Source organism: Prinia subflava, chromosome 15, assembly GCF_021018805.1.
Source record: "Prinia subflava isolate CZ2003 ecotype Zambia chromosome 15, Cam_Psub_1.2, whole genome shotgun sequence".
In the NCBI taxonomy this organism is placed as follows: Eukaryota; Metazoa; Chordata; class Aves; order Passeriformes; family Cisticolidae; genus Prinia; species Prinia subflava.
In genome coordinates, this window is record NC_086261.1 from 12,823,546 (window position 1) to 12,838,358 (window position 14,813).

Here is a 14,813-nt window from a genome sequence, read left to right on the forward strand (position 1 = left end):
CACAAGGGTGGAGAAGCAGCTTATAAAAAATGAGAGTGCTTTCCTCTTTAATATAGCCATTTTTCTGTAAAGTGTTTTAAAACCAGTGTTCTTCCTATTATGAACTAGAGGTTGTCTTGCTTTTGATTTATCAGAAGAATTTTAATTGAAATACTTAGAAACTCAAGCCTGGGGTTTACTTATCCTTTGAAGCTGGAAATCTTGATCTCAAGGGATTCATTCTGCCTTGACTGTGGGTTTTGTGTAAAGCAAAGCCCGATTGTTTTATTTGGTAGAGACCGAGCAAGCTGTTACTGACTTTTAAATATTCAGGACCTATTCCAAACAGGATGGTTGCTAACATGAATAATTTTAATGGAATTTTTTTATTATTATTATTTTATAGTCTGTGCTGTAAACTATCTTACTTCCAACTTCAGTTGCATAACCTATCATAAGGAAGGCTATGAGCAAGTAGTTCAGTGGGATTGTTTTACGTTATTGTGTCTGTTAACTGCAAAAAGTGAGGAGGCAGCATAGATTGAGGTCTGTCACTCATCCCCTGGTGATAGTTTTCAGCAGACCAGGGGAGTTAATCTCCTAGACCTGCACACCAAACTGCAAATTGTTAAAAGGCTGTAGTGAGCTGCAGTGTATGCAACACTTTCCTTGCTTTCATGTGGTGCAATAGCCTGGCAGCCTAGCCAGAAATCTGCTGCTTTACTCATGAATATCTTTTTCTCCCAGTGTATTGCTATGCAGATAAAAGGAAATTCAAAACCATTCTATTAACAGGAGCTCTGGGGAGTCCCCACTTTATTTCCAGCTAAAGTAGAATCCAGTGTTTTAGGCAGTGATTTAAAATGTCCCACAGAGCATAATAGGAAACATTATCTTCCATTGCCCATAAAAATTTACTTTCACCCTTCCAAACTGTGAATAATTACAGTACCCAGCACCCCCTGAATCCAGCTCGAATTTTGGTCAGCTTCCAGTGGAACGCTCAAGTTCCTTCCAAACCCTGAGGAACTTGGGCCACTGGGCAGCACTGCCAGAAAACCATCTCAGCTGGTTCTCGCAGGCCAAAAGGGGACTCGCAGCCACCAGGACAGGCACGAGTCTCTCAGAGTCAGAGCCAAGGCCTCTGCTGGCAGCCAAGGGTGATCCTAAGGACCAGGGATATCCCTGCACAGCCTCTCTGTCACTGAGCACAGCTAGATCCTGAATTATTTGTGCTATATGTCTTAATAGTGCATTCCTATGTAAATAGGATTTAAACTACGGGATTTAAATAAAGCTTACACTCCTCCTTCAGGTAGAAACAATTTGATCTCTCCTTGTCAAATCTGCATGTGTTTACCTGGGGCTCTGACATGCAAGTATATGAAAAGAGAGGGGTTCAAATCCCATCTTCTTTGCCGTGTGGGGGAGGAAAAGGTGAAGCCAAGGCTTAATACATCAGTTATAGAAGGAGTAGGACCTTGCAGGACCTTGCAACATGGACAGCAGCAACATTAGTCCTACAGCTTCTCTCTGACTGACAGAGGATATCCTTTACTGCCCACAACCAATGCCGAGCCATGACTGCAGGTGAAGGAGGAAGGGAGAACAGGCTGGGCTGCACGGTGCCAACAAGTATCAGAAATAAGATAAGGCATAGTTTAGTCCTACAGGTAACAAACGTTTATGCATCCCAAAACAGAAAACCCAACCGGATTTACTTGTAAATATTCAGAGAAGTAGCTTAAATAAATGAAAGGAAAGCAGAGGTCTTTTTTCATATATAACAAGATGTGAAGTCTGGCTTTAGGTGAAAAGGAGATTCTTCACTCAGATGGCCTTCATATTCCAAAGTATCAATCCTTTTATCCAAAAAACAGGTAAGCTAAGACTGTAGATTGTTGTCACTAATAAACTAAACAAAGAAATAGCAGTGCTGTCACCTCAATGACTGTGGGCATTCAGTGCAATGGCCCACAGCACTCACCTGTCTGTAGCTTTCCCCAGGACACATCTGGAGCGCAGTCCTTTGGCAGAGCAGCAGTTTGCCTTTGACCAACAGCAGCGGCGTTTTCAGTCTTGTCATCCATTGAGCATTGGGTGTAAATGTGCTGGGGAAGCCCAGCAGTGCAGTGCTGTCAGCAGCTTTTGGGAGCAACTGCACTGAGAGCCACGGGTTTCACACCCCATGGAAATAAAGCACAACAGAGATCCTGCATGGGTGTTCAGCAGTGGGGACAGAGCTTTAGGTGGGAAATAATTCCAGGTACCTAAGTGATAAATGAATACAGGGTTGGGGAAGTTCTATGAAATTCAATTATAAGTTCTGTTTACTGTCTACCTCTTTTTATGACTTCAAGTGCCAACAATATCCCTATCTGCTCAGCCTGAAATGAGGTGCTGCAGTTTTTATCTTCCTTATTTTGAGCCACTCCTCAGAGACATAGAATAAAGTATCAAGTAACACTTTTACTAAGGAAAACTTTTATTTCAACTGTGCAATCAATCAGTATTTAGACAGCAGTTTCATAAACATTTGGCATTTAAACTTCTATTATTTTTGGCATGACCTTGGGGTAGTATATAAACAACCCTGGAGGGGAAAAATGAACCAACACACTAGGTAACATTTACTAGAATGCTAGAAAAAGAAAAACAAATCCACATTATTAAACAAAATAGTTTTTAAAAGACATTAAAAAGTTACATTCAAATCAGGGCGAACATTAGCTTCCCTCATGCAATGGAATTCATGGAGCTGATCCCCTGAGACAAATATAAAATTAATACAATTCAGCTCCATCCTCCATTAGCCAGTCAGCCATTGCTGCCCTTAGAAGAAAATGGCACACGGAGTGAAAGGATCCAGACCACCACAAAGTCAGATACACACCTGGCTCCTACACTGGCAAGTCATTCACAACTTAAAAAAAAAAAAAAATAAAATCAAAAAGCAACATTTGTATAAATCAGTTTTTCATATACAGTCAGTCTTCACTGAAAACACACCAGGCAGATGCAATGTGAGTATATGCAACCACGAAAAGCTGAAAACTTCTTTTTTTGAAGGAGGCCTATGGAACCAGAAGGCCCAACACAGCAAAGCCTAAGCATGTTTTTATATCCCTTTTGAGTCAGTCAGGAGTGGGCTCAGCCCAGATCTAGAGGAATTTCAAAGAAATAAACTTACATTTGAGCCAAACTGAATTTGTGTTCTTTTCTCTGTTAACAGAAAGTGATTTGGATTTGCCCTTGTATTGAAGAACCGTGGTTTTTGAAGCACATATTCCAAAATACTACACAGTGTTATAGTAGGAAGGTGCTCAGTATTTCCTGCAGGCAGGAATCCCTCTGCTTTAGAGATTGTCTGCCATTAGAAGAGCTGCAGCTGCAGCAACTGGCAAGGGTGTAACAATTGTTCAAGATAAGAACTACCACTTTAGCAATTACTAAGTATAATTCTGCTTTCAAGTTTATGAGAATAATGCCAGTAAATTGATTTCTGTGAAATACCACCAGCATTACACCTGTGCAGCTCTCTCTGGTTGCCATGAATGGGATTTTTGGCTAAACATGGAGTGCCCTGCAAAACCTGCCAATGTTCCCCACGCTAGGAGATGGACTTTTCCCTGCATGAACTGCATTAAATGAACAAAAATTCAAAAAACGAACAAAAGCTCCGTTTGCTCAGAGTAGCATTTTACTGTGAGCTAGCAGTAACTATGCTTGTGTACACCCAGGCAGCAGCAAATGAGAAGTCATTCAACTCGATTTGATTTGCAATGAAAAAGAGGGAAACTGACTTGAAATACTCAGTGTTTACTACAGGCTAATACTGGACTGATGTAGAGTTACAGAGAACCTCTGATGCATGGTGACTTACCTTACAAAAATCCATTTGCCAGTGGGAGTTTCAATCATCATTCTGTCCTTTTAAAATAACAGTATTATGAAGAGTTAAAAAACAAACAAAAGCTTGTTTTGTTTGTCCAGACTATGCAAACTGAAATACAAATTGATTCTCCCATTGGCTTAAAAAGAAACAGGATGAGGACTCTGATTTGAATAAGGCAAACAAGATGAAGCTCATCTCTAAAGCAAGGGATTAAACCCAGAGAGAGAATGAACTATAAGAATAATTAAAAATGGGCAAAGCAATCTCTTGATACTCCTTTCTGTTAAAAATATCATCAGTTATCCAAAAAATGGAGAGCTAATATAGGAAATTACTGAAAGTGGTATGTAGATTTTTCAGGTTTCTCTTACAGTAGCAGAGCTATTAAAAAGTAACCAGGTGATGTACCCTGTCCTGCACAGCACACACAGTCACAGTGCTGGCTAACTCCTGAAGGACGACAGTGCTGTGAATTGTTAAATGTGAAGAAAGCACACAAGTGCAGCTGTGGGCAGACGGAGCATTTGGTTTTGGCTCCAGGCCTTGCTGTGGCCCTGAAGGGCAGATCCTCTCTTACAAACACCATCACCATGGTAAGTCACTTTTGAGGTCTCCTCTGTAAGTTTTGATGCTTTTCAAGTCACATCAACGGTAACACTTTTGCTTTTTTTTAAAACACAAGGGTTGCACATACATTCATTACACCAGCCATGGCCCCTTAGTTCTTACTACACTTAAACAAAACCAATTCACATAGTGTAACACTAAATTCCACATTTATGTTCATCTTCCAGAACATATTTAGTAAAATTTATAATTAAAAAATTATATCTTTTTCTCCAGGACCCAGTTTCTACAGATATAACCTAGAAGGAAAACCTGAAACCAGTCTGCCTGCTCTGTTCTGCCAGCTCTTTCTAGGCAAATGGAATGAACAAAGTGAAAACCTTATTCCCTTAGACAGCCACAGGTATAAACTTTGAAAAAAATTATCATCTGTAAGATCATATTTATAATTACATGCACTGGCTTCAAGGCTGTGAAGCATTTAAACTTTTAAATTTTGAACTGTTACAATTATGAAGGATTGATTCTGCTCTTAAGCTCAATAGAGACATTATCAATTTCTACAATTTTTCTGGATATTCCTTTGCTTACCTTGTTGGCATTTTCAATCATAAGACAAATTTTCTCACACAAAATCTTGTGATATGTTAGTACTAGGCCATGAATTCTGAGGAGAGGATTTTTGTTCTGTAGAAATCATGGCTGTGCCAAAGGGAAGCACATGAATGTAGACTGGGTTCTGGAGAAGTGTTTTTTATTTGGTTAACATAAAAATAAAGAAAAGGAATAATTAATGCCTAACTAAGCTTGCCTATATGCTGAGGTAACCTTAAATATCTTTGGTTTTCTTTATTTGCTGATAAGAAGTACCTTGATAAAACATTAAGAGATGAATCCTGTTCTGGATGTGCTGCTCTCTAATAGACTGAGTATTTTTAACTCTTTGGCTATTGAACTTCAAGCATCTGTATAAGATTGGCAGATTTTATATGAAGTCTTCGTCTCTCAGATTATCCCTAAGTTAAACTACGGAATGGGTCTTTGGAAGAAAGAGTTTAGGATTATAGTATTTACCTGTAAAATTATACCCCATTGCCAGTACTTACAGCAAACAAGTCTTTGGAGAAGCAGTTACCATCTGCATATCAGCTCTTTCTGAATGCAACTAACACAAGAGGCTACTCTGAAAGATGAAGTGTGAAACTTCATGCTACAGTTACACATTCTTACTCTAGTTTTGATTAATTCACACTTTACCTCACTAAAAACAGTACTCTGCTGTACACTACATGTTCTGCCTGACAAGACCAAAAATAAATCTTTGGTGAAAAGATTTTCTTTTTCTTCAGCAAGTAGATAAAAAACTGTTAAAAAATATTTTTCTTAATACTGTACTGTTCATCAACTACATGCTGGAGAAAAAAATTACACTTGGAATTCTTTGGAGATATCTGCTGGCATTATAACTTTCTTTAAAGGCTCTTCAAAGGCTCAAGGTAGTTAAAATTGTTGAAGCATAAAACTCACCTATGCAATCGGCTACTACAATCAAGAAGCCCTATTGTTTTTTGTTAGTAACTACTTATACAATAAAATGTATTCAGCTCTTCAAACCTATAGCTTTTTAACTAGTTCAATTCCTTTTGGACAATATGTGGCTTCCTTCTCTTCCACAGAAAAGTCTTTGGTACAAGAACACTCTTCAACCATTTGAACCAGCACTGTTAGGGAGAGGTGAGTGTGTCCTGCGTGCTTCAGGAGTGGCTGCAGCTCCAAGGGCAGGAGCTCCAGGAAGCAGAGCCTGATCCCTCAACACACTCCAACCACGAGGGCAGGGCTGATCCACAGCTTCTGACCACCTGAGGGGCACCACAGGAGGCAGCCTGGCACACCTGAGGTGACACCCAGTAAAGTCAGTGGAGTTCTGACAGACTACATAGAGCCAGGAGTTCCTATGGTTGATTTCTCACAACATTATATTTTAAACATTTTTTTTTAAGTAAAAACATATGCCTAATTTTTTTTTTCTTTTTCTTCCTTTCTTTCTTTTTTTTAAGAAGAACAGGGAAAGAGGAGGAGTGAGAAGAGGACTGGATACAGGCAAGTTTATAACATTGGATGATTCCAGCCTCCTCCCTGTCTCTCGCTCTCTCCTATTAAAACACAAAATGATACCCTGTCAGTTTGCTCCACGTTTCCGTGAGGCAGCTTAAAAGTAACAAACCGTTCCCTGAGTACAGGAAAAAAACAACAACAAAATTCAAAAAAACACTAGAATCATTTTTAAAGGAGGTAGTATAAAACAGGAATTGCATGGGTTCGAGGCAGTAGCAGTACTCACCTCTTTCAACAGACTCTTCAACTAAAGCTCTGGCTTTTTTATTTCTCATGGTAGCCTAATCAGAGTTTTAGATTGGCATATAGACAAAGTCACTCCCTGAGCTAAAATTCCTGGCTAATAGCACACTAGGTGAAGGCAAGGAGCGGGTTTGCATCCTAACAACAGTTCTGAGACACTACAATGCTAGCATTGCTTATCAGCACTCAAAGATGGGTAAAAATGAACTGTAAACTCATGTTACAGTTTACTTAAAACATCTAACAAGCATTTAAGGCATCTTTCTGTACTCCAAAGGAACTTTATGAATACTAAAAAGGAATAAGGCAAATCAGTAATTTCATAATATATACTGCAAGGCACCACTGCTAAGAAGTACTGTGATACTGGAATACTCAGCGTTGTTATCCATTCCTTAACTCTCAGGCAGAGCCAAGCTGTTTGAAAATGCTGAGTAATTCTTCATTTTGCTGTGACTTTTAGCCTTAACTGTGAATACAGGGGCAATATTTGTTGCACTGTGAGGAATCCAGCACATCCCAGAGCCCCAGGGACACTGCATATATGCTGCCAGCAGCTGCTGGCACAGGTTTCTGAGGAAAGGCACTGTCCTAAGCTTACTGAGGGTCTAAGGAACCAAGAGGTACAAAAGATTTCATGTGGCTGTATGTGTGGAAGTTCCAGTTCTCCCAGTTTTTAACACACTCTGTGTCAACCACATGAAATCATAACATTTTATACTCTGAGATTTCCTTCTTTTTAAAGACAGAGCTTCAGCTAAACAATCTTGTCCACCAACCTATACAACTCCCTGATCACTGAGTACATACACATGCACGCACACACTCTCTCTCTACACACACAACTGGGGGGAGTGGGAATGAAAACAAAAAACCCCAAAATAAAACAACACTACTAGGAAGTATCATTAGTTCCATAGCTGAGACCAACTAGAACACAAATGAGGTAAAGCAGTCGTCATTCAGAGTTCACCTCTCGGCAAACTGAGGTAGATAGTCAGCAAAAGGGCCAACAGCCTTCCCTTTGCTCCAGTGACATAGTTTTAACTTCAGTCAGAAATCTTCACTCCTTTCACATTTTTTGACCACTGAACATTCAAAATGAGTGAGCTTTAAAAAAACAAATCAAAATATAGGAAAAACAAAACAAAAACAACCAAAACCCCAACATTCAACAGAACTATGGAAGACCTGCTAGGTTAGCCAGGCTTTCCACAATGAACCTTTGGCTCCCTGTTCATTGTCCTTCGAACAGACACACGCTGGAAGGGCCCGGGCTCAGTTGGGCACGGCGGGCTGGGTCTGCAGAGGGGCGGCAGCAGCGCAGAGCAGCAGCGGGGGCTCCGTGGCCGCCCTCGAGTCCCTGCCGGCCAAGGGGCTGCTGCCCGGGGGGGTGGCTCCGGGCACGGGCGAGAGCTGGATCTCATCGTTGGAGTCGTGAGAAAAGCGCCCCGAGTCGCCGGTCTCGTGGCTGCCCTCGCTGTTGGCCGAGTGCTCCGCGTCGGCCGCGCCGCCGAAGGGCGCCCGGAAGGCGGAGCGGCGGCCCGGGGAGCCCGGGGAGCCCGGGGAGCCCGCCCGGGCCAGCAGCACGGCCGGGCCCGGCTGGTACAGACACACCGCCCGCACGAACCTCCGCTGGGGCTGCGGGGGGAAAGAGAACAGAGCCTCAGAAAAGCTGAGCCATCGTTTGGGTTTTTACTCCTGTCTCCCGTTCCACCACAGTGCTTCTCTCGGGGCTTTCCTAGAGGAGTTTAAAACTAATCAATCTCAAGTCTTGCTCGTACATTTCCACAGTAGATGAAATAATCCTTCTAGATAAGCATGGCTGATAAAAAATTATTTCACTGGAGAGACGTGAAGAGTATTTTAAAAACACACTTGGTAGAGCTCCCTCCCATCCCCTCATGCATATTCTCAAAGCATTACTCCTTGGGTGATAGCAAATATTTTTCATATAGAGGCATCAGAAATACACAGCTGATTGTAGAAATATTTTTCAATACAATTTTAAAACGTGTATGTCAAGACTTTCTTAAACACACAAGAGGACAATACAAGTTAAAACGCAATGAAGAATGGTTATATGCTCCATAGGTGTGAATTTGCACAGTAATGTTCCAGATTTGGTTTAACGCTTTAGTTTTAAACTGCTCTTTTTCTCAGCCAAATAGCAAATATGTCCAGACCAACAATTTCAGAAGCCAAATAGTTCTATTCAGGTTCTCAATTTTCTCAGTACTTTGGGTATATCATCCTGTTTCCCTAATTTGTTTCTCTTCAGCCAACAAAAAATTTAGCTGCCAGGGTAGGAAAGGATTCTGCTTTAACATTACTTTTATTTGCAAATACATATTTAATTTGTATTTATATTTATGCAGAATCTCTGCAGAAGTAGTTCATGCAATGCAAAGTACACAGAAATCTTTCTGCTCACAGATACTAAGGCAAGTAAGCAATCAGTGTCTGCCAACTGTGAAGAGTCACAGTGTCCTGACAACAACATCTGTCAGAAAATGGAATTTCCCTAAGACTTTACTGTGGTGAGATAGAACACCATCAACCTTACACAACTGAAACTATCCAGTTAATGCTTTTCCATAAACAGAAAACTATGTATCTTCCTTTGCAAAGAGGGTGTAACAGTAAAGATTGTGCATCTTTGCCCATTAGAGCAATTACCTCCTCAGTCTTTGGCTTCTTAGCATCTTGGAAGAACAGCCACCTTTTCTTGCCATTAGTCTTTGTGACAGGCCCATAGCTGTTAATAATCAGATCAGATCCTCCCTACAACAGAGGAAGATGCAGACATTTATTTTAATAAAGTCAATTCTAAGACACTTGAAAATATTTTTCTCTTCCTACCTACTGGTTCCATGCTGAAAATGAAGACAAATGAAGCCTCAGTAGTGAGTCACGTATTTGTGGTCTGGTACCCATCTGCTTGAGACAAGTCAAGAACAGACCCACTAAACGTGGCAAGCCTTCTGTCCAGACCAAAGCTGCCATACTGCAGGCACACAGCAAAGCATTCCAGCTCCTGCTCCTGCTCTAGTCCTTACAATGTGGCCATTCACAGGCAGTGTCTGTGCCTCTGCTGGGTCCATTTCCATCTCTGAGCTCTCACACGTATCCTCAGGGAGCAGTGTGAGCAGTTTGCAGTGTGAGCAGGACAAGCCTGACCTCAGTGTGTCTGCCTGTGAAAGTGAGGCCACGGTGGTGCTGTCACACTGGACTCCTGGGCTGAAGGTTGTGCACATCCACTGGTACATCCTGCCATCATCAGTTATAATTTGACTCTGTGTGAGTTTATAAACTGCAACATTGTCTTACCAGTAAATATATGGAAAAAGAATACTTTTCTTAACACCTGCTTAGTTCCAAGGTCGGCCAGGCTGTGCACAGGCACTGACTGAGCTGGGTGCTGACCAGGACTCTCACTTTTCTCCTGGGACCAGCAGAGGCCACAGAGCAGCCCCGAGTCTGTGGAGCCTTTATCCTTGGATGCTGTGCCAGGGCCAAACTCTGCAATCTGCAGAGTACAGTCAAAGACAAATGTACTCAACCAGATCTCTAGCTGAGCTTTCAGATAAGTCTTGAAAATTTGAGCCAGGATTGCCAACTTTGGGCTTGTCCCATTAATAAAACAGCCTCCTGCAGGTCTGTAGGATATATATTTTACTTTTGATAAGGACTCTGATATATAACAATGAATTCTAAAGAAAGATTTCTGACCTGGGAGTTAATAAAATTCGCAGTACCTTAGCATCAATGAAACTGTTTCCCACTATCATTGGCAATAAGGATTCTTCATTCTCTGCAATTCCTTCAATATTCTTCTCCACCTCATTAGGACTGGCTAACGAGATGCTGGTATGTGACAGCTGGTCAGTGCTCTGCTGCACAGGCTTAGGAGCAGATGCTTTCCTACAAAATGTTAAGAAGGAATAAAATTGTCCCACAGGAATACAATACAAAAAAATCAAGGATAAACTTCAAAGCTATTATTAATCAAGTAATCCTGGTATATTCTTGGCATTTACATTTTGTTATATGATACTCCTAACTCACTTGGAATTTAAATGTTATTGCTTGTGATAAAAATAACATCTGCTTCCAGTTAATCATACACAGTAGGCTACAAGCTTATGTGCAGACAGGAATTGTCATGATTAGTAATATTACTTGGAGGAAGTAACCACTAATGACATTAAGACCTTTCTCCCATACTACACAGAGACTGTTTCCCAATCCATTTTTTTCCTGCATGTAAGCTAAAAAGCCCTTGCTACTGAAAAGCACTTTCAGAGAGTTTTTTAATTTATTATTTCAAGTGACTTATATTTATTCTGACCCCAAAGTTTTGGGCAGAGTCACTGGGCCTGTTTATACCCTCTAGCAGCTGTTGACAGACACAGGCTGTGGCTTGCACCACTGCAAAGAAACTGCAGCATGGATCTGCTCTAAAATCTGCACCATGGAACTCCTTTATGACAGAGTTCCTCTTGTCCAGCAGCACCCAGGGGGTTAAAGCCTTGCAGGCCAGGTGTGGGCAGGCTGGAGGGCTCAGCAGGAGCAGCAGATGATGAACAGCAGCACATTTATCTGACCCAAAACGGGGTTCAGCTGGAAACATGCCTCATACTGAGCTGTCAAAGCACCACCCCTCACTCCTCTGTGGGCTCTTCCTCCTTTTCATTGGAGGAAGGCTCAGGTGGAGCAGGAAAAGCCAACAAAGTGCTTTGTTTCCAACACTGGGTAGAAACAGGTGAAGAGACAGAGTATTTCAGAGAACTTAGCACTCTTGGAGGAGAAGGCACATCCAAGAGTGAGTGCACTGAAAAAGAGCTCAGTCTTGGAGAACAAAAACATACCTGGCTTTACTTCGATAAATTAAGATCAGGATGCAGATAAGGATGCAGGTCAAGGCTATGCAAACCCCAACAACAATGCCAGTCATTGATTTCTGGTCCAGATGGTAATAGTCAGAATAAGCTGTATCACAAAGGAACACAGAAAGGCTCAGTAAATAACAAGAGTCAACCCCTGCTCCCTGTCAGGAAATTAATAAGGTTACAGTTACAACCACAGAGACAAATGCTTCCTTCTAATGAGATTTCCAGGCCTTCTCTGTCATACATTTTTATACTTTTGAAAATAAAACTTTTGAAAATAAATACTTTTGAAAATAAAGACCAGAGGAGTGTCTGGTCAGTGCAGTCCTGGGAGGGGAGGAAGAGGACAGACCAGTGCTACTGGTATCTCAAGCCAGATAAAGGACTTAAATGCCTTAGAAGACTGGCTGCAAAGTTACTGATGTAAAATTCAAACCAGTTATGTATTCTCATTTGAAAGGCAAACTTTCCATTTCTGAGCAAGAGAATTAGACCAGTTCTGAGTTGAACAGAGATAAAAATTCCTAAATTGTTTCATTTAGAAGAAGAAAATGCTACTCTGTTAGGACTGCCTCACATAAAACAGAATGGTTTACCCAGAAAGAGGTTACAGCTAAAACAAACAGGGATCTTTTCTCCCCAGTACTTGTGACAGAGTGATCAAAACGTTGCTACTGACCTGTGGAATCTCCAGAATCCAAGCGTTTGGGTCTCTGGTTGGACTCTGATGTCTCCTTTGGCAGGACAGCAAATTCCACTGCACTTGAGAAGGGTCCTTCTCCCACTTCATTGGAGGCTGCTATTTTAACCAGGTAGATGTTTCCTGCTACAAGGTTTTCCAGCAAAGCCATGGTCATGGCTCCTATGAAAAGAGACAATAAAACAGTTCCAGTTTGACAAAATTTTGGGAAAAAGACTCAGATTTAGACATTGGGACCACAGTTTTTTCCCAATAGCATCTCTAGATCTTGCTTGAGGATTGTGATCACTTTGGTACTTCTACCCTGCATATACAAGCTACAGAATGAACACTGGGCTTTGCCTTCTCATCCCTTGTTTCTTTTCTCTCCATTCTGTTTGAACACAGGGCACTGTGAAGTGCCAGCAGAGTTCAAAACCAAGATTCAAGTATTGGCTATGCCACACAGCACACCAACCCTAAATGTAGCACAGCTGCATTTCAGTGTGACAGCCTTTATGTTGTGATCACATCTGCCAGGAGATGCACCCAGCATCAACCAGACTGTCAGGCAGAGAAACCAGAACATGAAACCTCTCTCACACAGAACATCTGTGCCTCTCCTCCACCTACTGCACCATGAACGGGAATGAAAATTGATGTAACAAAAGAATCCAGATTCACTTTATCAAATTTCAGGTCTAGTTTAATGAACAGAACAGCTCTGCAAGAGCACCTTATACCATGCTTTTAAAATAACATTAAACCCTATTTAGACCTGTGTAGGCTTCCTTGATTACTGTGCATCTAAGCTGTGCTACTAAGAATATTACGGAAAATGTCTTTATCGTATGCTAGGGATTCATTTCCTAAAGTCCCTGAAGGCAGGAAAAAAGATTAAGAACATAAATAGGATTCACTAGCATTGTCCTTAGACAGGCAAAACTCCTATCAAAGTCAATGAGAGCTTTGCCTGCCCAGGGACTGCAACTACTGCTTAGAATTCCAATTTATTTCTAAAATGCCTGTGTTTCTTGCTACCATAGAAATATGCTGCTTTTATTTCCCTAACAGTGGCATTTAATTTAAATTTAATTTAATTACAGCACTAAAAATTAAATAAATTAAAATAAATAAATTAAAATTAAATTTAGTTACAGCACTAAATCTATCTCTTCACTTTCACATATTCTGTTTATTTTCTCGGACTTAAGTCAAAATTTTAACTTTTTAAATCAGTTTGAGAAGCCAAAATTAATGGTAGCATAAGAGCCAATAAAATATAAGGTTATTTTGTTGACAGAAAAGATTATACATTTGGCAAAAAAAGAAGCTACTTCAAAAGCTATTTCAGTTCTTCCATAAAAAAAAACATTAGCTGAAAGCATTTGAAGTAAAATGTGATCCATGTGTAACCAAAGGAGCTGTAATATTTAGCACCAGCAAGGGTGAAAGGTCACATTTCAGTATCACAGGCTCCTCGCCACCAGCTCCTTTCCAATCTCTGCACTTGGTGCTGATTTACTGCACACCAAGTGTGCAAGGGCTGTGACTTGTGATGCACCAGAAGGGAGCGAGGGACGAAGGGGGTGCTGGCTGGAAGATCACTCACACCATGAATCAGCACCACTGTGCAGTTATGTTCTCTGGTTCTGCCAGGCCTGACACAAGCTCAGTCAAATTAGGGGGTGGATTGGGAGAAAATTTCCTGCATAAACTGAAGATCATTCTAGGACTTTTATAGGTTGCAGGGTTGGTTTGTGTTTTTTTTTTGTTTTTTTTTTAATTTGGGGGGATTTCTCTGGAGGTATGAGAATGGAATGGAGTCAAGAGTTCACAAATCTTCTGCAGAACGAGTTCAGCATCGAGACAAAACAATGTTATTTATTGCATAGGGTTAACTATCTAATCAGAATAAATGTATTAAAAAACCCAAACCCTGCTCCTACCTCAAATTACTTACGAAAGGACTGTCACAGGACTGATCATGGTATTTGCCCAGTTTTATATCTACATACTAATTTCCTTTCACAGACTTTTTCATCTGTATTTTAACTAAGATCACAACAGACTGTCCTAGTGTGTCAGGATGCCTGAATTCCACGCCATGCCTCAAACCCTAATATATCTGTCAAAATGCAGAAATTGTGGCTCTAGCATTGATGGGCACAGTAATACACTGAGATTTATAGCTCTCCATTTGCTCATTCCCTCCAACACTTTCAGTATGGGAATACATGAAAATGTTTACTGTTATTGCCATCCTGTCATCCCAAATCTCTGGTGAAATACTACCAGAGATGCTGCTCAGTTTCACAGGCACGACTGAGCTGAACGATGGATCTGAAAGCAATTCAGCCACTTTGCTGCATGCAGCAAATACAGTGTATCATCAACAGAATGACACCATTTAGTCTTCAAGTAGAAGCTCTCCATGAATTTA

At 41.0% G+C, this 14,813-nt stretch overlaps 1 protein-coding gene across 1 annotated transcript in view; it reads right to left on the minus strand.

The window, feature by feature from the left end:
• Positions 1-5,955: 5,955 nt before the first annotated feature.
• PRTG (protogenin) overlaps positions 5,956-14,813 on the minus strand; it is a 78,372-nt gene continuing 69,514 nt past the window's right edge. Inside the window, 5 exon segments of the mRNA XM_063412583.1 lie at positions 5,956-8,440; positions 9,479-9,583; positions 10,558-10,723; positions 11,671-11,791; positions 12,371-12,553. Coding sequence (XP_063268653.1) covers positions 8,078-8,440; positions 9,479-9,583; positions 10,558-10,723; positions 11,671-11,791; positions 12,371-12,553 — 938 coding nt within the window. The 3' untranslated portion in view covers positions 5,956-8,077.